The sequence below is a fragment of the Mustela erminea genome, chromosome 6, assembly GCF_009829155.1.
Source record: "Mustela erminea isolate mMusErm1 chromosome 6, mMusErm1.Pri, whole genome shotgun sequence".
Taxonomy (NCBI): Eukaryota; Metazoa; Chordata; class Mammalia; order Carnivora; family Mustelidae; genus Mustela; species Mustela erminea.
Genome location: NC_045619.1, coordinates 24,279,906 through 24,304,914, shown reverse-complemented (window position 1 = coordinate 24,304,914; position 25,009 = coordinate 24,279,906). Strand labels below are relative to the sequence as shown.

General features: G+C 33.2%; 1 protein-coding gene across 3 annotated transcripts in view; it reads right to left on the bottom strand.

The window, feature by feature from the left end:
- The window catches only part of CDK17 (cyclin dependent kinase 17), a 112,253-nt gene that overhangs the window by 6,880 nt on the left and 80,364 nt on the right, over positions 1 to 25,009 (bottom strand). For 2 of the 3 annotated variants that reach the window (XM_032346703.1, XM_032346706.1), the window contains exons 4-13: positions 23,254 to 23,387; positions 19,884 to 20,009; positions 10,557 to 10,613; positions 9,347 to 9,461; positions 8,500 to 8,594; positions 8,181 to 8,243; positions 7,068 to 7,191; positions 3,123 to 3,243; positions 1,000 to 1,097; positions 249 to 354 (exon numbers count right to left, since the gene is read on the bottom strand). In XM_032346703.1, the coding sequence (XP_032202594.1) occupies positions 249 to 354; positions 1,000 to 1,097; positions 3,123 to 3,243; positions 7,068 to 7,191; positions 8,181 to 8,243; positions 8,500 to 8,594; positions 9,347 to 9,461; positions 10,557 to 10,613; positions 19,884 to 20,009; positions 23,254 to 23,387 (1,039 nt within the window). Of the gene's footprint in view, positions 1 to 248; positions 355 to 999; positions 1,098 to 3,122; positions 3,244 to 7,067; positions 7,192 to 8,180; positions 8,244 to 8,499; positions 8,595 to 9,346; positions 9,462 to 10,556; positions 10,614 to 19,883; positions 20,010 to 23,253; positions 23,388 to 24,509; positions 24,634 to 25,009 lie in introns of those variants that run through there. The other variant, XM_032346705.1, reaches the window with a different exon arrangement.

Here is a 25,009-nt window from a genome sequence, read left to right as displayed (position 1 = left end):
AATATGGATGTTCTATATTCATTTTATTTATAGCTCAATTCTGTGAGTTATGTACCCTGGTCGCTGAATTATAAAATTAATCTGACAAAAGGAAGAAATTCATTTAAATTAGATCCTAAAATATCTAAGAACTCTGTATGTGTATTATATATTTTTCCTTGAATCCTTACTGTGGCTAATGCTTCAAGAAACTGGAAAGAATCCTGAGGGTTTTCCCCCTTTAACTTAAAGAAAAAGAAAAAAAATACCTGGGTGCATGGTTAATCAGAGGCTGTGGTTTGTATTTTGGAAAGTTGTAGTTCTTGAACTCATCATTTGAAGAAACACCTGGCCAAGTTTCCTGAGATGGTGTTCCTGAATTAAAAAAAAATAAATTTCTATTTGTAAATATATAAAAATTTATATATACACAAATATATATAAATAAGCAGAACTAAGAAAGTATCTTAAAGAACAATTTACATTTAGTAGCTGATTTGACTATTTCAACTGAAAGCAAAATGACAGAGATAGCAAACACATATTGACTTTTTTGGGGACTATGCAATGATGCCATAAAAATGATGATGCCTAATTGATACCTAACGTAGAAATACTTCCTAATAAGCTAAAGATCAATTTTATAGTATTTCTCTTCTCTGTTCTTGCATACAATTTTTAATGCAAAGGCAGAACTTAGTAAATGAAAAGGAGAAGTTACACAGAAGCCTCTATAATTACGCTGATTTTAAGTCTTTTCTCCGTAATCAGTTTTTTTTTTTTTAAAGATTTTATTTTTAAGCAGTCTCTACACCCACCATGGGGCTTGAACTCACAACCCAGAGAGTAAGAGTCCCATGTTCTACTGACAGAGACAGTCAGGTGTCCTAACTAATTATAATTCTTGTGACAGCTATCCTAGTCTCAGTACCAAATTTTAAAAAATTTTTTAAAATATATAGTCTTATCTAGCTAGCCACAAATGCAGGAAACAAATTACTGGGAAAATATTTCAATTACCGAGCAGTCGGAAAATCAAGTGCAGTTCATCTTCCACCGTTGAGCCTGGAAACAGAGGTCTTCCAGAAGCCATTTCAAAGAAAATGCAACCAACACCCCTTTAAGAGATATCATAAAAAAAGGAAATAAATACGCAACCCATTTACATATTATGAAGAAAATTATCTTTTCCTTAAGACTGCCTCTGGAGATGGACAATTTTGTATTAGCCAGCTAGAAAACCTCCCACAGAGAGATTTTTTTCAGCTCGAACTAAGTTAATTTGTTAATGTAGCCTTTTTGTCTCAACTTCTATATTGCTTTGTCCATTCCTCCATTTCCCCTCCTCTGTCCTACCTTAAAATGTCCAGTTCTCTTCTGCCTGACCCTTGAAGAAAAACATCGCTAATAGTGATTTAATGCCTATTATGTACTAGATAGTAGGCAGCAGGGATAGGGAGAATCATATGATTCAAGATACCTCTATGCAGGAGCAGAGGTAGAACATTCAGGTGCCAGGATGGCGAGTATGTATGTGTGTGAGAGAAGGGAAAAAAATGAATGGGGATTCAGTGGATGAACACTATCTTCTAGAATCCATGTCAATACCTTTAATACACAGTCCCTTCTGTTAAAGGACTCACAATCTAAACACTGTATGTAAAATTTTACATATTAAAACGGTATACAAAAAGTTACAATGATGGAGCCACTATGTAAAACAGTATGGCTGTCCCTCGAAATAATTTAAAATAGAATTACTATATGATCCAGCAATTCTACTCCTAAGTAAATAGCAAAAGACCTGAAAAAGTCTCAAAGACATATTTGTCACTCATGTTCATAGCAACATTACTCATAATAGCCAAAAGGTAGAAATAGCCCATATGTCCACCGACAAATGGATAAACAAAATGTAGCATTCATGTATCATGATTATTCAGTCTTAAAGTCAAATATCTCTACAACATGGATGAAACTTGAAGACAATTATGTTATGTGAAATAAACTAGTCACAAAAGGACAAATGCTATATCATTTTTCTCCTATTAGGTGCTTAGAAACGTCAAATTCACAGAGACAGAAAGTAGAATGGTGGTTGCCCATGGCTGGAGGGAGGAGGAAATGGGGAGATGCCTCATGGGTACGGAGTCTCAGTTTCGCAAGATGAAAAAAATTTCTGGAGTGTAAGGAGAACTGTACAACTAAAATGGGTTAAGATGGTAAATTTTATTTTATGTATATTTTACCACAATTTAAAAAATAAGTTTAAGATGTTATATAAAATTATATATAATTGTTCAATGTAAGACAACAGAAGGAAGCATATGACTTATCACTGCATCAGTCAATAAATCCAACCACATTTCAGAGCAAGGGATTTGTCATTGGATGCTAGGTTGTATTCAGGAAGGATTTATGAAAAGCTGCGTTTTTAAGGTTCAGGCACAGAGATGCACAGCAGGTATTCCGGAAGGGTGGACTGGTATGAATGTAAGTGCAAAGGTGGGAAAGCCCAGGTTATTTCTGAGGGAGTATTCATATAGACGAACAGTCTAATATAAGTTGAAAAAGATAGTTTAGAGACGTCTTACGGAGATCATTAACTATTAGATTGATGAATTATACACCTTACTCTATACGTAAAACATGGGGAGGCAGCAAAGGTATTTGAGTAAAGAAATGTCATGATCAGAGTGGGATAAGAGGAAGATAGCTACAGTATTTTATTATTCTTAGATCAATTTAAGGCCAAGTGGATTTTTATGAATATTAAATGGTAAGGATAGTTTTAGTTTAAACTACAATGTACTAAACATTCTTCTAAATGCTTTATATGTATTATCTCATTTGGTCTTAACATTATCCACAGAACAGGCTTTTAAAGTAGTTATTGTTATTATTCCCATTTCCTTAAATGAGGAAACTGAGGCAAGTCCAGTAATTTGAGTAAGATTATTATATAGTTGTAAGTGGCAGAACTGGTAAACCTAGGTAATCTTACTCATGTGTCAAAACTTTTAATTATTGCTTATATTGTCACTCTTTAAAGTAATATCTCCTTAAAAGTCAAATATCTATTAACATGCCCTATGTTAATGGCTACATTCTTTCAAATGGCAATAACATCTGCATGTATTTACCACATGTCAATCTGTGTTGAGTACTCTGAGGAACCGAGAAGCACATCAGGTGGCCGGTACCACAGTGTGACGACTTCATTGGAGTAGGTCTTTGTGGGAACTGACTTGGCTCTGGCTAGCCCTTCATAGGGAAAAGAAAATAATTTAAAAATGTCTATAATGGACTTTCCAACCCATATCTTTACCATGACTTCAGTCAAAAGGATGTTTGAGACAGCTGTCTAGTTTCCTAAAGTTTAAAAAATCAGTTTTATGAATTTTTTCCGAATATGCATGGTTTTGTGTAAGCAAATCCTTATGTAATTAAATAATAACAATTCCACAATCAGAGACTATTTTTATTTGTATGCATGTGACTATACCTGATACAGTGCCTGGGTTAATCTAAACTTAAGATACTTGCCTTCTATGAATCATGGTGCCAAAATTATTTCCAAGTAGAACTTAAATTAATGCCAAATAGGCCAATGAGACAGAGATAAAGAGTTTTACTTCTTATACCTACAGGCTTCTGTTACCTGTTTTTAACCTGATTCCAACTTTCACTTGTTATACCAATTTTAGTTTTCTTAGACTAAATTACACTGCTATTGTATACTTTAAGCTATATTTAAGGATGATTTTAAATAAAACGGACCACACTGCGTTTGGCTAACTGATGAAAACCATATGCCATTCCTTTGCCAATTTAAAATGGAATTCACTGATTATCTAGAAATAAAGGCAAAGAGTTACAACTTTATCTCTTGAGCCACTGATGTGAGAGTTGTTTTTACTACCTTTAAGCCTCCAAATTCTGATCACCTGAAGAAGTAACTATGAAAGATACCTGAATATGAATTTATTCTAACATATAGTCTATTCAAATAACAAGGAATAATTCATTTTTAGACTGTGATTTGTTATGTATAACTTTTAATATTTGATTAAAATATTACATATAAAAATATCATTAAAGAATAATTACTTTATTAAACTGGATAAAGGCACTCAAAACCAGAAATTTAAATAGTTAGGCAGCACTCATACTATTTTTGTTTAGTATAACAGCTAAGGAGTGTAACTGGAACAATGCCGACACTATCTTATTACAAGTCTCACTCTACCAACCCAACTTGGTAAAATAAGTTCAACAAATTATTTTCCTACCAACTTTGGTAGCAAGATGTGGACAGCTTTCTAATATCTCTTCCTGGTATTAACAGTGGGTTATGTGGGAACAAAAGACAAGGCCACAAATTTGCTTATTCTATAACAAATAAGCATAGCATCAAAGCAACTACAAGTTACAGTTTTCACAGTACCTTACTCTCTTGCTCCTGAGAGATTCTGAACTAGGGTGCTTGTTCAAACAGACTCCTAGTTCACAATTAGAATTTCAATATTGATATGAAATGAAATAATCTCTTCCAAACAAAATTAACTGTGATAAAGTATATTTACAGAAGCCATTTTCTATTATTAATGAAAATGTTTGTTAATATTAGTACTTCCCTAGATCTGAATTTCATCAATCACAGCAAAAAGGATAAAATTTTCATAGAGATCAAGAACAATTTACAATAAAATACTCAAAGTTATATGACCCTCCATTACTTGCGGTCAAGTATATTTACTATGTAACCAATAAAAAATAAATAACTAAAAGCAGAGTTGAAACTGATTGTACTATCTCATGGAATAATCAGAATTTCTTGGTGGCTTGTAAAAGTTAAGATTTGCTTGGCTTGCTTTGTTAGAAGCAAAATTTAAAGCACTCAGAGCATTCCCTCCAAAAAGTAAAATTTTGCATTTCTAATAGGCAAACAGGGTTTCTCTATCACTGCTATTCATTTTAGGATTAAGGAATAAGGAGCAGTAGTAAATGCAGCTCAGCAAACAAAACAAAACCAAGCCAAAAATAAAAACACAGAACGAAATAAAGAAAATAAAAACTACAAGGAAAATAACAACATCAACTGTGCTCAAAAGACTATATAATATACATCAACATATGCAAATATGCTACTTTATAGCATACTTTCAAACAAACAGTAAAGTTAAATGAGTAAAAGTTAGGAATTTCCTGAACAAATTCACCACCTAGTGAATTTTTAATGTTATTAACCAAGCAATACTTGAAACACTTATATTTTTAAATGTAATACAATATTCCATAAGTAAAACTACTATTACCACTTACGAAAAAGGATTAGGTGCTAATTGTGAAAACTGCACAGGCTTTTTAAGACCATGTTCTATTACAGTACTGTAACTCTCAAAATGTAGAATATTTAAAAAAAAAAAAAAACCTAAAAACAAAAATTACTATAGTTTCTTCAATATAAAAAAATTTACTTCCTAGAAGCAAAAAGAACATGTAATCTCATTAAAATCGGGTTACCTAAAAAGACAGATAAACAGCATTAATTAGTTAATAAGCACACAAATACAAAGTCTTGGTGGCAAGCATATTAAAGAAACAACCTTTCAGTAGTGGCATTTATACTGTTTAGTCTCGGGACCCCTTTTATTAAGATTTAAAATTACTGAGGACCCAAACAGCTTTCATTTAAAATCACCAATTATATATTGACAGGAATTTTTATGAAAAAGATTTTTTCTAAAGGAAAATAAAAATTAGTACAAATGGTCTTATTCGTATTTTTGCAGTCTATTTTAAAAGAAGACTCTTATATTCTCACAACTGCTTTTGCATTCAATCTGTTGTGATAATGCTGCCTTGACTGAATTATACGAAGAGAAGCAGATCTCACACAGATCACACAGGCATGAAGCTAGAAAGAGGAAGAGAATTTAAACAGCCTTTTCTGAAAACTGCATATTCTCTGAAACTACACCAGTTTTAATTTCTTAAAGATTATGTGGCAACTGAAATTATATTAGTAAACTTCTCATACTGTTTCATTCAAATTCATTGGTCTATCTTGCACTTTAAGTGAATCTTTTACCCAAGCATGATTCTATAATATCATGTAAATACTAGTCATTTGGGAAATATTGATTCCCTATGTTATACAGATATTCCAAATGCTTACAGATTTCTAAACATAACAAAAAGATCGTATTTGTTAGTATCACCACTGATCTCACTAGTAAACTCTTCAAGTAAGGGGAAAATACTGAGCTCAAAGGGGCAGATTCAAATTTCCAAAACCTGATTTTTGCTTGAAAACTCAAACCTTCCTATTGGCAAGAAATACTTTCAGTTGTTTTCCTTGAAGTGATAGGCTCACTTCATTTCCAAGAAAACGTGTACCAAATATACCTAAGTCTGAGACCCCAGTTTGTCCATCAGTCATTTTTGTCAAGTCTTAAAAAAAAAAAAAAGTTAGTTCAGTTTGCACTCATACAAGCACTATTCCTTGAGAGAACCATAGTATTACCATGTGTAGTAGATGGGTTTTACATATACTTCTCATTTTATCACATAAAATACTAAAAAGACATGTACTTAAAGATGGAAATTTAATAAACTTAATGAGTTTTACTGCTTCATCAAATACCATTTTATATGTAACTGACACTTTTTTCCTCCAAGTGTATACAGTGGTGAAGAACACAATGACTACTAAGTACAATTTGGTGCTTAATTTATACTAACGTTACCTACCAGTAGCTTTACCCCTTACTGCTTCTGGACCATCACTGCAAATATTAACACAGTGAAAAAGTCAAGTAAACATTTAGTATAATTTTGGTAATATGCACCTTTGGAGATGCCCTGAAAGGGTGTCAGGATGCTTAGGGGTCTAAAGACCATACTTGGGAATTAGTGCCTTCTGGCATCATGAACATAACTCACCCACCAAAGTTTTATCAAGCATCTTACTCAGTGGCCTACAGAATTTCCAAACCACATAAAAGAAATCACACAGTGTCAACAGTTGTTCTTATAAATGTAACCATTTGGAACGATTTATAAATTATCTCACACATCCATACCAAAATCTGCTAGCTTTAATTCTCCTTTTTCATTAATGAGTAGATTCTGTGGTTTCAAGTCTCGGTGTAATACCTTTCTTCTGTGGCAATATGCCAAACCACGTAGAATTTGGTATAAAAACAGCTACAGAAACAAATGAATAGAAATCAGTCTTACAAGTAATAAGATACACTTTAGTAAGCATGTTATGGTAAACAAAAAGCAACTGGCCTAGAAGAGTCAAAGAAAAAAACCTGCATCCTTAAGTACAAAGCCTTTCCTTATATAGTTGTTCTCCAAATTTTACAATTTATTATTCTATTTGAAGCATCTATCTATTTTTCTAGTCTGACAATTTCTACAAAAATAAACACTGAAAATAAAATGAAATGAAACTTTGTATAGTAATAGTCCATTTGTTATAGAAAATGATTTAAAATAAATATATCCTCATAAGTTTATAGCCTACTAAGGCTTACAATTTATGATATTCTGGCAAAACAACTAACCAACATCTCCCCCCCACCCCCCACCAAAAAAAACCTGATCTGGGACAGTGTTGTTAAAATAAGGCATTGGAACTGGTGGTTTTATAAAGATTCTGAGGTGTCAAAGAGAATGGTGCTGCATAGCTCTGGCAAATTACGTGCTATAAAAATAACCTAAACCAGCTTCTATCACCCACCCTCTGGGTACTTTACTTTCTGCACCTCCTACACAGCCTTCAAAATCTGCTATGATTCAGAAAAGGGAATTAGCACTGTAGAGCTCTGAATGACTCTCTGAAAAAAGCAATTCCTATAAAGCTAATGGTAGACTTTTTTTTGGTAGAAAAAGGGATGTGGAACACAGAAGGTCTTCGATTCTATGGAGTTGACAACAAAGAGCTTCAAGTACAGAGGATTCAAGAATGTATCTCCAGTTTACTTGTAGGTGAAAAATAGAGCATTAGGACATTAACAAGCCAGGGCAGGAAGCTGAACAACAGGCCTGAAGAAATTCTAAGCAGCAGTTTCCACACACTACATATTTGCATGTTTTGAAAACTCTAAAATTACTATTTCTATATATTCCTGTTACTTTCTATGTTTGAAAAATATAAGGGCTATTTAAAATGACACACTAAAACATACCTTTACATTGTGCATACTCATGATGTTTCCACAGTCGTCCATGTACTGTTTTAGGTCTTTATCCTGAAAAAATACAGTACTTTACTATGTGATACATACTTCTCAGAAGGCATGGCTGATTTACTCAATACTATTTAATTTTTAAAAGTGTTTTTTCCTTTGAGTAAAGATATTAAATGTGCAACACATAATTCAATTATGTGCAACACAAAATTAATTAAGTATCAATAATTCAACAGCTATGCCCTGGAGCTGTTAACTCAATTTCCTATGTCTTATTATTGTAAAAGTACATACTGAATTTTCATTAAATGCTTACCAGATACTCAAAGACCAGAGTCAAAGATTTATCTGTATGAACAATGTCATGTAAGGTTACTATATTTGCATGTTTTAGATCCTTTAATAGTGAAACTGCAAAAAAAAAAAAAAAAAAAAAAAAAAAGTCAATTACTCAGTCTGTGGTAGCCATACTATAAAAATCTGAAGTTTAACATATGAACGGAGTTTAAGATTCTCTTAAGTGTAAAATAAAACTTCACCAATGCAATCTATAGTATAAATTATACTATCTATAGTATAGTATAAATTTTAACAGAATCATTTTTTATCTTTCATTTTATGGCTTTGGGTTTATTTTTAATACTTCAAACTGTTCCCAATGTTACAATAATATTCTCCATAATATCTTCTGTTTTTTCCTCAAATATTAACTTATTGAGACATATAAGATTAATTGAGATGTAGGTTAGGATACCATTTTTTTCCTCCAAACTGCTTATGAGTTGCTTCAAGCCATTTTCTAGATAATCTAGCTTAAAAAAAAAAAAAATGGTATCCTGGTATTTACTTTCTGTATTTATTAATTTATAGTTTCCTTACCCCATTGATAATACATAACATTTCCCAATGTCAAATACTTATCCAGGACAGTAATTTTTAATGACTTCATAGTATCTCACTGTATGATAATAAAAAATACTGTTAAATATTTTGACTTTAAATACTAGCTTTTTAAATGTCTAAATATATCTCCCAGTTATCTATGTCTGAGCTCTTTCTACTTACAAAAAAAAAACAAACAAAACTCTTGATATGCAGCTTTGGTTTTAAAACATTCTATATAAATTCTATAATTCATTTTGTTCACAAAGATCAAATTTTACCTTCTCTTATAGCTGTGCAGGGTGCACCTTCTTCATGTTCCAACCGGATCTCTTTTAATGCCACCAAATTCTCTGTCAATTTACTTCTTCCTTTATATACTGTCGCATATGTACCCTGTAAAATATATTTTTGAAAGACACATCAAAATATCCTGAGTCCATCTATAGCACCTATACAATAAAGAGCCCTAACTAAATTCCTAATTTGTAATCATAGGTTAAAGTCCATTTTGCAAGGAAAACTCTACAATGTCTTGTCTTGGTTTTCTTATAGCTAAGAGGACTTTCAGTACCATATGCAGAGCTTTCATATTCTTAGAACCCTATGGAGTGCCTCAAGGTATGAAAACCTAGAGAGAATATCTGATTAGTAACTGGATCAGTAGCTTTAGAATCAAAGATACTTTACCTGCAGTGGTATGTGGACTTTGAGGCAACTAATTGAGCATATTAACTGAAAACTGAAAATGTAACTGACATGTTAAATTAGAAAAATTTAATCAGATCTCAGAATTCTCAGAATTTGCATACATTCACTCTCCTTTCTCTCCTTTAAAGAACAAGTATATTCAAATATATTCTACAGGAGATTTCTTCTATCATTGCCAAGATAGCCCACAAATTCTCTTAAGCTTCCCTATTAGCTAATTCCATTATCTTCTGCCTGGCCCTTTCCCACCCTGGGGGGAAGACCACTTCGAAATTAGTCAGGACTAGTATCAAGTTCAAGAAAACCAAGGTCTTCTTAGCCAAAAATTTCCTTAACTTTCAGTAAGATGTGTCTTCATCTTTAGAAATAAAATTTTGACTTCTCACAGGTTTGAACTCATTTAATTTTCCATATGACAGCACAGACGGCAGACTACCAGGAGGCTAACAGATAGATGCCTATTTTGTTACCAAGAAAGCAGACAGATGCCTATTTTGTTACCAAGAAAGCTTTTATTGCTTCAATAAAAGATTACAAACTAAAAAAAAAAACCTCATTTCCTTTCAAATTGATGCCATAATTTCAAGAATTGGAGGTTTTCTTCCTTCTAACATTCTGTGGCCTTTTTTGTACAAGATATAATCTTTTAGACAACAGTGCTTATATCCGCCCCCCCCGCCCCCCGGTTGTAAAAGTCTGTGGACTGACTGTGGACTTCGGATAATGAACAAGAAAAAAAAAAAAAGGTGTTTTATATTATTGAAATAAATATTTGCTTACCTCTCCAAGCTTTTCCAATTTGATATAGGTTTCCATTTTTCCAAACCCAATTTCTGACTGAAAGCAAACAATTATAAATTTAGTATTCTTAAAATTTCAATCTGTCCCTTCCTCGATTTTTTTTTAATATCATCCTTTTTCTTTTTAAAAGAGTGTACTTTATTTTTATTATTTCTTCTAAGGTAAGCTCCACACCAAACATGGGGCTTGAACTCATGACCCCAAGATCAAGAGTCACATGACCTACCAACTGAGCCAACCAGGCACTCCTCTTCCTCAACTTCTGAAACTTTCCTGATCTAAAGAGTGTCTTGAAATAGAAAAATCTGATTATAATTAAATTGTTGAACATCTGTCAAGTTTTAAAATACATCCAATGTTGAACATTCAAAGGTTCTAAAACATCAAAGTTCCCAATTTAAAAAAAATCATCTTTTTATATAGATTGGTTAACATTCTGCTAAGAAAAAAATGTTTTCATTTAAGGCCCTGAGATTTAAGATACCACCGGCATTTTAAGATACTAAAGAACTTTATAAAAGACAACTACATGATTTCCTTTTTAGCAAAACTGCAAAGTAAGTAATTTTCCTACATATTTTCCTTCACTAATCTTCGACTTCCCTAGGAAAGCCTGCAAACAGCAAAATACTACTTGTTTCAGGTTTTCTAACCAAAATGCAATGAAAAAGACAAGTGCAAGTCACACTCCATTATGGATCAGGAAACTAACGCAGAAGTAGTTAAATCTAAATCTGACACCCCTACTCTTTCTCAAAAGTCCTTAAATATAAGTTTGTAAAACCACTGCTTTTAAACCTTGAGCTTGTTTGCCTCATTTCTGTATGGAGTCAATAAACGAAGCAGATGGAATACACCCAAATATGTAATGGAAACTTAGCATTTAAAAACTAAAAACAAAAAGCCTCAACAAAAAAATTTAAGGAAAAAGAAAAAAAATACAGAGACAAAAACTTAGGGATTGAGAAAGCAGCAATAGATAAATTAAGAATTTTCTTAAAATTGCTTTCTCTTACTCCTTTGTAGGTCTTAGAAAAGGCAATAGTCTAAAGATTCACTTCTCATTGAGAATGGTGCTCACGCCCTTTAAAAAAATAGCCAGTGAAAGGAAACAATGTTCTTTTATACACAATCTCGGCTCTCAAAGTTGTATAAATAACACTGGGTCCTTAAATACTATGTTTTAGTCCAATTCTAAAGGTTCAAATATGCAATTTTTCCACAGGTGTTGAATAAAAAAAAACAGTACTTGACAATTTGACTTAACATCACTTACCATGTTGGTAGGGTAAATTGCCCAAAGTTGAAAGGCCAAAAATAGCACAGGTCCCCCAAATAAGCTGTTATCTTTATAAATTAAATTTTATTGTTTTTAGTAAAGCATAACTGACGCATCTTTAATCCTTTTGTTACAATGATTTATATCATGTTAAAAACCATGAGGAAACTGTATGTCTAACAGTACTTAATTCAATTTTGCTAAACTAATAAAAACTTCAGTCACAGGTGGTATTAATGGATGACTGCAAAACTTTTTGCCCTCTCTAAAATTCTTCTCACTATGTGGTATTTTTTTTTTTCTTTTTTTTTTTTTAAAGATTTTATTTATTTATTTGACAGAGAGAGAGATCACAAATAGGCAGAGAGACAGAGAGAGAGATGAGGAGAAGCAGGCTCCCTGCTGAGCAGAGAGCCCTATGCGGGACTCGATCCCAGGCCCCTAGGATCATGACCTGAGTCGAAGGTAGAGGCTTAACCCACTGAGCCACCCAGGCGCCCCCACTATGTGGTATTTTTAAGCAATTTTATTAAAAAAAAAAATGAGATTCTGGAACTGTCACACACCATCCACCCATGTACACTGTCTTATATGTGACTGAGAGATACTAAGTCCTTGCTTTCTATTATCAGTAACTGCAGAATAATAAAAACTACAATAGGTAACACTTTCCAAATACAAATGGGAGTTTTTTAACTTTAATAGGGAAAATGTGGCAAATAGCCCACTATCTGGTACATGAGAGCCTGATCCTGAATAGTCTTTAAGTGTTTTATCTATTGCCTATTGAGCTAGGATCACAAACAACTACTTTGAAAAAAAGCTAATTGCTAGGGTCACAGAAACTATGGTAAAATGTGTTTATTTTATTAGACCTATTTCTAGAATTCATGAAACTCACAAATATGGGACTACTGCACTTCTGCCATGAATTTTAAGTTTTGTGTCCTATCTTACATGAAGGGGAAAAAACTGTATTAGTAATAAATGGAAACTAGTATAAACAAAACAAAGAATGACCCTGAGAAAAATAAAAATATCTTACAATAATTAGAACCACAAAGAAAAATATGACTGCAAACTAGAACTTTTTATTAACAGGAGTGGGGAAATTTTCTTGTTCACTCTTTTATCTTAGATAAATAAATACTAGCACTCCTTTAAAACATTAAATACACTTTGGTCCAATGGTCTAGTGGTTATGACAAAAATGCTGATATTTGCTTTAAGGAGTATGTAAATGAACTACAGATTCACTGTAAAGATAAAAATGTTACAGAGATTACTGTATCATATGAAGTACATAAGGAATAAACTAAGGAATAATCAAATATTGACATAACAAAGTCATTCTTCAGAGAATGACATTTAGTGAGATCATTAAAATATTCTGAAAGTCTGCTTTTTAAAAAGGTAAATACTTACTATAATTATAAAGTTGATTTTAAATTTGAATATTCAATCTATAAGATAAAGAGCATTATTGAATTTCATCATGCAGGCAGGCAGGGAATTCAGACAAAAGGTACAGTTACACTAGTGAATTATCTGCCAGAATAAAGTGTAACCACCTCATTTAATAATTTCCAGCCTCAAGGTTTTAATAATTACATGTCAATATTACTTACTGAATCTTTAAATGGAATTTTTAGAAAATTTTGCTTGCATTTTTATCTGCTGAACATGACAAGATTAACAATAGATATAATGACTAGCTTGTTGACATGCTCTCCTACAGAAATTATTCAGAGGACAGAGGACAAAGCTCATTTATTCAACATTTACCAAGTACAATGTTAGGTACTGGGGATACAGTGAAGACGACAGAAATGATTCCAGTTTTCCTGACTTCACAATCTAGACTGAGTTCCATCATTAGGTTACTTTATGATAGTTTAAAAGTTTTATAAAAACAGAAATAGCTAAAGGAATCAAACAGCAAGTTTTATATTTTATTTTTTAAAGATTTATTTGTTTTAGAGAAAAAGAGACAGAGAGAGTGCCACCACAAGCTGGGGTAGGGGCAAAGTGAGAGGGAGAGAATCTCAAACAGACTCCCCGCTGAGCACAGAGCCAGCTTGGAGCTCAATCCCAAACTCTGAGATCATGACATGAGATGAAATTAAGAGTTAGATGCTTAACTAATTGAGCAATCCAGGAGCCCCAACTTTATATATACTAGTAAAATATAAAAATCTCCTTAATTCTACTTTCCAAACAAATGAAGATAATTTTTTGTTATTTCATTGCTCCAAGGGAATAGCTGGCTTTTTTGGCAGCCCAAATCAAATTTCTGTTCAGGTGATTCTTATAGCATAATCACATGAAAAATTTTAAAAATCCCAAATAAGTTATAATTTATATAGCCTTTTTATAATTAAATATAACCTGTAAGTAGTACTGAGCATTATGGGAGATTTCCAGATTACTCTGGTTCTGCCAAAATAATGACCATATCATAGCTGTAAATATTTTTTTTTCAAGTTTTTATTTAAATTCTGGTTAGTTAACATATAGTGTAATACTGGTTTTAGGAGAATTTAGTGATTCATCACTTACATGTAACACCCAGTGCTCATGACAAAAGTGCCTTCCTTAAGAGGTATTAACATGCTAGCAATGTAGTCTGAGCTTAAAATCAAATGAAGTATGTGCAAAAGTTCTCTGGATGCCATCCTAAAAGTGAATGCATATGTAAGAAACACAGGGGACAAAGGAAGATTTTTTTCAAACATCCATTTCTCTCTTTGTGAGAATTATGGAACTACTGTTACTGATAGAAATGTCCGGGGCAGAAAAGAGATTGAGAACCTTTATTCTACTTGCTAATTTTGTCTTCCAAAAATTAATGTTACCACCAGTATGGTACTATCTTAATTCTGTTCATAATATACCAAAGGTACATTAAATTGTGAGTGGACTTTGAGTCTCACTTCCACACTCCATGATATATTTACTATTTCAAAGAGACATCAGAACTTGATACACTACTTTTTCACCTACTCTTACAAATAAGAAAGGACTACATATGATATATATTGCTCAAGCCATAAGAGGAATCCAAATCATTGTTAGGAAGAGCAGATTCTGTGAATGTGTAAAACCTATAATTTAAATATAATGAGGCATATTTTCATATGTAGACTTTCAATGTACTAGAGCTGCACTTAATAGTTTCACAAAAATTCCACTGAGCATGCCATCATTCTAAGTGAATCAAGGCTCTAATGAATCTTGTCTACTGGCACGTGGGCTTTCCACTCACTAATCTAATGTGTAACTAAATACATTAAGAGTTAGAACAGCTCACTTCTACTCAACCATAAATGAATATTAAATAGCACTTCACCAATCCAATACACACATAAAAAAAACTAAACGTAATGTGGGACATGTCCTAGATGGGATCCTGGGACATAAAAAGGACATTAGTGGAAAACTAGGGAAATAATAAAGTGTGGAATAGCAGTAATATAGAAAATGCTGATTTCCTTAGTGGCAACACACTAAACTAAAATGTTAGTAACAGTAGAACCTGGGTATATGTATGGGAACTCTTTATATTATCTTTTCAATTCTTCTATAAATCTAACACTCTTCTAAAATGGAAAGTGTATTTAAATAAAAATAGGGAGAATTCAGTCAAGAGAGGGAAACTGAATATATCTGAGTATACAAGGATGACAAAAATATTCTAATCATCCTGAGAAGGGATAGGAAGAAAGACAATTCCTCAAAATTAAAGGGAGGAAAGAGGGTGCCCACGTGGCTCAGCTGGTTAAGTGTCTGCCTTTGGCTCAGGTCACAATTCTGGCATCCTAGGATCTAGTCCCGCATCCGGCTCCCTGCCCTGTGGGTAACCTGTTTCTCCCTATGACGTGCTCTCTCTCATGAATAAATAAATAAAATCTTTTAAAAAAAGGAAAGACCAGAATGTGTACAAGTAGAGACAGATTTGCATGTTTGTTATTTAAAAAAATGAGGGTGGTTTCTGGTTAATGGCTTCTCTCCTCTTTATCATATAGCACATCTGTGTAGAGAGAGAGGGGAAGGATTAACCAGAGAAAGACAACATACGATAACCAAGAAATACTGAAGGTTCATTTTAGGCTGCTGCTACTGCTGCTGATGATCATACACTTATAGAAGAATCAATTAGCTCTACTATAGGTCTCTCTTCATCAGAAATTGTGATTTGTTTCTTAATTGCTTCTCAAAGGATTTATATTATTTTTACTACTCTATTCATTTAACATTGCTATTAAATACGCAAAAATATAAAGTTTTATATTTTTAGAAAGACAAGGTTAAAATTTTATATTTTATCTTGAAAATATATTTTATTTTTTTTAGATAAAGAGTGTATTATCCAGGGATGCATGGGTAGCTCAGTCAGTAAGGCATCTGACTCTTAATTTTGGCTGAGGTCAGGGCGTCTGGGTGGCTCAGTGGGTTAAGGCCTCTGCCTTTGGCTCGCATCATGATCCCAGGGTCCGGGATCAAGCCCCACATTGGGTTCTCTGCTCAGTGGGGAGCCTGCTTCCCTTCCTCTCTCTCTCTGCCTGCCTCTCTGCCTACTTGTGCTCTCTGTCAAATAAATAAAAAATCTTTAAAAAAATTTTTTTTTTCTTTTGGCTGAGGTCATGATCTCAGAGTTGGGGCATCGTGCCCTGCACTGGGCTCCGTGCTCAGCACAGAGTTTGCTTGAGGTCCTCTCCCTCTCCCTCTACTCCCCCCCTCCCACTTATACACACTCTCTAAAACAAATAAATTTTGCAATAAAAGGAATGTATTATCCATTGAAACATGCTCTAACACAGGTGAAGAATGTATTTCTTCTCCCATTGCCTTTCCATCCATTCCCTAACCCTTCCCCCCTTCATACAAAAACCTAGCGAAGAATAATTTCCTAATATACTTCAAAAGAAACCACATGGTTTAGTTCAGCAAGGTAGATAAATAATGAAAAGGGTGCATTAGTAGAAACCAAAACACAACTGGCATAATTAATCTGAAATCTATAAACCACTTTGGATCAAAAACCAAGGAAGATGAGTAGGAATACTCAACCACAATAAAAACTCCATCACTTAACATTCATTAGAGGGCACTGTTTTCCTTAATTTCATGGAGACTGGAAAAGATAGCTCATAAAGGACAGCTTTAAGAATTATGTGGTAATTAAATCATACCTTCAGTCCCAATGTGAACATTCAATAACTCCAAAATTTATCCTAAGTACTAATCTTTGATAAAAATCAATAGCCAAAGAACACTTTCAAATGGGTACTCAAATGGCAAAGCTACTTAAAAAAAAAATGTCTCAGGCAGTGATACAAAACTACGGTGATCATAAACCTACATACCAAAATCCAGTTGGCACTATACTTTTATTTTATTATACAATGATGAATGTCAAATAACAATGTGCTCATGTGACACACAGTATAAGCTAATTTTATTCTTTAGAATATGTAACCAAACACAAGTTTTTGGTGGATAAAAACATTCCATAATATAATAAAAACTGCTAGCAATCCAGGAATCCTCACCAACTGCTCCTCCTTCAGACACAAAGTTCAGCTGACTACCAGAGGTCCTGCCTATTTCTACATGACTGCCACATAATCCCAAATTTTGAGTAAATTCCTAGTCTATCTCCCTGCCTCTACTCTTTCTGCCCTTCTACTTCATTTACACTTTTTCTGAAGCCACTGTTAGGAAACAAAAATGTGATTACGTCAGCCCTTGTTTAAATCAATACCTCTGAGGTCCATTACATAGGATGAATAAAGTTCAGACTTCTGCTTGGCCTGATAGCCAAAGCTTTTTACAGTTTGGATTTATCCTATTCTTTCAAGCCCTATTCTTTAATCTTATTCCACATTTACCCTTCATATCAGTTATAATTTCCCCAACATACCTACATTTATATTGTGGGTATTAGTACATCAAGTTTCCTCTGCTTAGAACACCCTTCTACTTGTTATCAACTTGACAAGTTCCTACCCATACTTCTAAAGCCAGCTCAAGCACTCTCTCTTCTGTAAGCGTGCAATATGCAAAGTCATTTTACTTGCTTTCTGTTGTTCCACAGCACTTAAATATGCATGCATTCTATAGGACTATAACCATCCAAAAGAGATCCTTACATATACAATCACCTGAATTTATGTCAAAGGTGACACTGCAACAGAGAAAGCTGACCTTTCAATCAGTGATGCTTAATGCAATTGCAAAGGTCAACAGCCATATGCTAGAAGATATCTGTAAGACATACAACTCACAGTTTCTTTATACAGAATGTATAAAGGCAGAAAAACCAGAAGAAAAGAGATGACAGAGTTCAGAAGTTAAATAACAAAAGATGGTACGTCTAAATGGCCACTAAATATTAAAAAGGTGTTCAGCTGAGGGACGCCTAGGTGGCTCAGTCAGTTAAGCCACTGCCTTCAGCTCAGGTCATGATCCCAGGATCCTGGGATCGAGTCCTGCATTGGGCTCCTTGCTCAGCGGGGAGCCTGCTTCTCTCTCTGCCTCTTCCTGCCACTCTGCCCGCCTGCTTGTGCGTTCTGACAAATAAATAAAATCTTTTTAAAAAATAAATAAAAAGGTGTTCAGCTTAGTCATCAGAAAAATGCAAATAAAACCACAATAAGGTAATACTACACACTCACCAGAAAAGCTAAAAAATTTTTTTTTTAAAGACTATCAGAAATTGGCTAAGGAGAATAAACAGAACTGTCAAATAATGATGTGAGTGTAAACTGGTATGACCACTTTGGAAACTCTTTTGACAGTGTTTAAGAAAGCTGAACGTATGTACACAATCTGATCCAACAGTTCCACTCCTAGGTATGTACTCAACAAAAATGCTTACATATGTTAACCAAAATACATTCACAAGAATGATGATAGAATCACTATTTGGTAATAGCCAAAAACTAAAAACAGCCCAAATATTTAAGTGTCCATCAACAGGAAACTGAATAAAGTATAATATACAATGGAATACCATGCAATCGTAAGAACAAATGAACTATATGCAACAAACTAGATGAAACATGAGCATAACCTTCAGCAAGAGGGCAGCCCAAAAAAAGAATACAGTCTATTCTTCCATGTATATTGTACAATATAAACGTGAATATACATTTTCATATATTTGTATAAAATGTATTTTAATAATTTATATAGCCAATTAAAGTTCAAAAGTTTGAATATGAATAATCAGAAGTAACAAAAGCATCTTTTAAATAAGAATGTGAATGTATATGAAGATTTTAAAAAGTCTTGAGATATTAAAATATACTATAAGCATTATATAAACAAAACAATGGAAAACATAGGTAAACCTAATCTTTGGCATGAGAAAGCAGGGATGTGGTTACAGATGAGGAAGTGGGAGTAGAAAGTGAACAGAGAGGTGGCAGGAGGGAGTTTCTCAGATTCGGGTAATTTTTTTTTTTTTAAGATTTTTTATTTATTTATTTGACAGACAGAGATCACAGGCAGGCAGAGAGAGAGAGAGAGGAGGAAGCAGGCTCCCTGCTAAGCAGAGAGCCCAATGCAGGGCTCAATCCCAGGACCCTGGGGTTATCACCTGAGCCGAAGGCAGCGGCTTTACACCACTGAGCCACCCAAGCGCCCCTTAGATTTGGGTAATTTTCTTTTATTGATTTGGGTACTGGTTACAAGGTACGTTAACTTTGCAAAAATACACTGAGCTATACAATTATGGTTTGTGTACTTTTCTGTATTCCTAGTATACATTTATGTATTTAATACTTATTCTTTACTTCTAGCACATATCAATAAAATTTTTCCAAAACCTAAAAGACTATAGCCTAAATTATATTCCAATATAGATCTTTAAACCCTTAATAACTGGAAAGCAATAAAATCCAAAAAGGAATGTAATAAAATTTAGTTATTCAAAAAGTAAACATAAAAATTAATGTAAAATGTTTACACCCAGAAAAATCAAACAGATTTGATAGCATAGATATAGGAGACTGAAAACTTACTAAAGAGGCTCTACGAGACCTTCGGCTCATTGGTTGATCAAACGGTGGGCTATTTATCTGCAATTTTTCAAGATATCCATCAGGTATTCTGATATCTGCAGGCAGTGATAACCGCTTATTTAAATCCTTTAAGAAAAAAAAAAGGAGAAAGAAGGTATTTGTAGGTAATCACAAATAGAAGAGACAAGAGCACTTCACTTTTGAATTCATGGGCTACTATATTATTTATTTATTAATGATAAGTAACTGTTAAGTTTTATTACAGTTCCAAAGTTATCCATGTTGACTTTATATAATATCTGAATGTAAATGCATTTACTGTAAGCAAAAGTGTACAACATAGTTCTACAGAAATGGTACTCTGCAACCCAGTTATTTCTCAGTCCTTTCACTGGTAAATTTCAGATGGAATTTACTTAGACATTATTATACCATGTAGAAAGATGCAAAAACTACCACAAAATGTGACCAGTTTAATAACAACCAAGCAGATACTGTAAGGTTTTGTACACAACACAGTGAGACAACTGAAATCTTTTATTATTGCTGTATCAATGGAAAGAAGTAAAAAGCAACAAAAATCTCAAGTAAACCACCTAACTTTACACCTAAAGAAGCCAGAAAAGAACAATGTCCAAACTTAGCAGAAGGAAATGATAAAGATTAGAGTAGAAATAAATGACATAAGGGCACCTGGGTGGCTCAGTGGGTTAAACCCTCACTGCCTTCGGCTCAGGTCATGATCTCAGGGTCGTGGGACTGAGCCCCGCGTCAGGCTCTCTGCTCGGCAGGGAGCCTGCTCCCCACTCTCTCTTTGCCTGCCTGTCTGCCTACTTGTGATCTCTGTCAAAAAAATAGATAAAAATCTTTAAAAATAAATAAATAAATGAAATAGAAACTCCAAAAAAACCCAAAAAACAAAAAACAGATCAATGAAACTAAGAACTAGTTTGTTGAAAAGATCAACAAAATTGGGGCACCTCGCTCAGCTGGTTAAGCATCCAACTCCTGATTTTTGGCTAAGGTCAAGAGATGGAGCCTGGGCTTTGTGCTCGGTGGGGAGTCTGCTCCAGATTCTCTCCTCCCTGTGCCCCTCCCTTGTGTGTGTGTACATGCTCTCCCTCTCTCTCTCTCATATGAATCTTTAAAAAAGGAAAGATCAACAAAATTGACAAACCATTACCCAGACTAAAAAAAATTAAAATAAAAAAGAGAAAGAGGACTCAAAATTATAAAGGAAAAATGAGAAATAACAACTGACTCCACAGAAAAGCTAGGGATTGTAAGAGAATATTATGAAAAAGTGTAAGCCAGCAACTGGACAACCTAGAAGAAATGGATAAATTCCTAGAAATATGTAACAGCCTCCTAAAACTGAATCAGGAGGAAACAGAAAATCTGAAAAGACCAATTACCAGCAATAAAATTGAGGCAGTTATCAAAAACTCCCAACAAACAAAAGCCCAGGACCAGACAGTTTCAGATTCGTCCCACCAAAAATTTAAATAAGTTAATACCTATTCTCAAACTATTCCCAAAAAAGAGGAAAGCAAGCTTCCAAATTCATTCTATGGGGCCAGCATTACCCTGATACCAAAACCAGATAAAGACAACACACACAAACACACACACACACCCCCAAATAACTGCACACCAGTATCTCTAACACAGACATAAAAATCCTCCACAAAACATTAGCCAACCAGATCCAACAATACATGAAAAAAAATCAGGGGTTCCTGGCTAGCTCAGTTGGTAGGGCACTAAACTCCTGATCTGAGGGTCACGAGTTCAAGCCCCATGTTGGGAACAAAGCCTAATTTAAGTATGAATATCAAATTTAAATATATATACACGTCGTTCATCAAATTAAGTGGGATTTATTCCAGGGATACAAAGATGGCTCTTAAAAGGCTGGTAGGGGGAGCACATTTCTATTCTATTCTATTTACTTATAAAATGTGAACTTGGGAGAAACTGAAAAGGGAATCTTGCATATATTGTCACACGAAGAAACATAAATCCTATAAAACATAAATCCCTATTATCTATAATATAACCAAACTATAAAACAAATCTGAGATATATAGGAACTATGTAAATGTTTACTGAGAGATATATGACTCAAGTACAGAAATATATACCATATTCCCAAATGGTAAGACTAAATAATGAAAAGATAATTGTTCTTCCATATTAATTTTACATTTTAGATAATCCCAAACAAATCACAATAACATTATTAGAACACAATATTTAAAATCTAGAAGCATACACAGAAAGTAATATTCAAAACATTCTAAGTAAGAATACATATGTGTATGCAAGATGTCCAGGATGTTAAGAAAGAAGTCTTTTCTGCTATAATAATACATGAAAGTAAGAATATCATCAAGAGACTGTCCTTTGGGGCAAAATATAAATACAGCTCAACGGAAGAATGAAAAAGTTCAGATAAAAATCTTAATAATAAAAAAACTTTTAAACCTATGATTAAAATTGTATTTATATAATCTGATAAATGTATTCTATTATGATATAATTTACAGTGATATGAACAGATATCAAGTTGATCTCAAGAGCTGAAAATATTAATTTATCATTTAGAAAGCTGATACTGTTTTTACTGCTCTTTATCTGATTTAGAAGCAATCTTTTATCAATGAAAATGCAATCAACCAATAGGACAGATACCCCAAGCACTGTAATCTCAACTCAAAAGCACCAAAAAAAAAAATTAATAATATTCTTAATTCAAAACAACCTCAATTGTTTTGGAGAAAACTATTTTAATCTATAATATACACTAAAATAACATTCATAATCAATTTCGATATTAAGGTTATACATGAGGTATTAATTCTTTTATATGAAGACATAACTTGTATGTTCTATAGAAATTAGTAGGTATAATAACCCATAAAAGAAAGGATACCTATATTTATAAATTAAAGCAAAAAGAAAAAAGCTGGTGCTTGTTTTATGTATACATTTGAAAATCTGAAATATTTATAAAATATTAAGTATCCAGATGAACCTCAAAAATAGAATTAAAATCCTATTTTCTGAAAAAAACAAAAACAAACAAACAAAAAAACACTTTGCTAAAGTATCATTCTGAATTTCCAGTATTTTTGAAAATTAACATTCCCTTACAGAGACCCTACACGTGTTTTGCAGACTGTTAAATGCAATTAACATATACTTGCCTTGGGATAGTAGATAATTAGAAGAAAGGAAATATTTGCAAGACTATTCTTTACTAATACAGAGAAATAATTTTCTTACACTGTCATGTGCCTTTGTATTTACTATTTAATGTATATGTGTATTCGTACACACAAACACACATACACAGGCATATGGTTACCTCCATTGAGATCCGTCTATGTATACGATTTCTAAGACAAACGCCCGTAGGTGACTGTACTTCATCAGATGATGTTCCAGAAGCTTGGTCACTCTCACCATCTGATCCCATTTTTAGATTTTCATGAACAATATCTGTATCACAAAATGAAACATCATTTATCTTCAAAGAGAGGCATTATACCTTACTATATCACATAATTTATTATCACTACAAATAAGATATAAGACAGCCAACACATAAAATCATAACAAAGATTTTTACATTCTGGTTGCTCTGTGTAGGTAATAGATCCAAATGTAACTCAGATGTCTTGAAACACTAGTTAGAAATCTTTCACACTCTGATTATGAAAAACTATGCAAACAATTAACATCCAAGTTATTATCAAGAGCTGAATAATAAAATTAAAGACTGGAAATACCACAAGGATTATTTAGTCAGTTCTCTCATTTTCCAGATCCTGGATCTAAGACTTGGAAACGTTAAATTATTTTTCAAAGGTTACACAGCCTAGAGGCAGAGCTAAAATAGAAACCTGGTCTTCTGCCTTTTATTTAGCTTAGTATTTTTTCTGTAAAATAATGTGCCACTGGGTCTACAGCCAAATGATCTACTCCTTTGAATATGCTTTAAAAAAATAAAAGTTTCAAAGCCACTAATGCAGCTTCCCCTCTCCACAGTGTTAAAAATTTTAAAAAATCTTAAAAATTCAAAAATTATTTTCTAAATATCTATTTAATTACAGAAATAAGCTTGTGACCCCCAAAAATCTGTTTGGAGGAAAAAAATACATTTAAATTACAATACAAAGTAGCATCATTCTTTTATTATTTTTATTATTATTAAAGATAAAAGTTAAACAGGAGTAGAGAGGAGGAAGATTAATTCCATCTGGTAATATTAAAAACAAACTTATATACTTATATATACCTGCTCCATATTTGCATTTGTCAATCATCCTGTAATTCATCTAGCAAGAGTTGCACACCAGAAACAAATGCTAGATATCAAACACATCTCTCACCACAGTTCTCTTTATACAATTATTCATCCTCCAAAAAGTATCATATTGTTTCACGCTAGAGTGCTTTGACACAACACTTTCCCCTCCTCTTTTATCCATAAGAGATGCCTTTCCCCAATTTACCAATTTGGTGAACTCATACATATTTTTCAAAACTATGTTCATTTGTCGTCATTCAGTGAAATCCTTTCTACTCTCAGACACAGATGACTACTGTGTCCACACTTACCACATCCACTGCACTGAAGTGCATTTTTTGGTTTCAGATGATTTTGTACCAAGTTATGAGATCCCCGGAGGCAAGATTTAGCTTATTCACTTTTATATTCCCCAAAATGAAAAAAGGTTTTAGAAGGTGCTCAATAAATAATACAATAATGAATATTAACTAAAAATCAAAGAATGCTCTAGATAACTGTACTTCTTTTTTCAATGAAATGTTGTATGAAATATCAGTATGTAAAACAAAACAGTATTTTATAGTTACAAATATGTATTTTTAATGAATATATGCTTTATGAAAATGAGAACTGTTTAACAGAAAACTGAACTCAAGGATCTTATCAAATCAGTCTTAAAATTCCCATATTTTTGTTTTTTGTCTTCATAACCATTATTTTTTTTTTAAGAGAGAGAGAGAGTGCATGTGCATGAGTGGGGGGGGGGGTAGGGCGGGCAGAGGGAGAGGTAGAATCTTAGGCCGATTCCACACCCAGTGCAGAGCCCAAC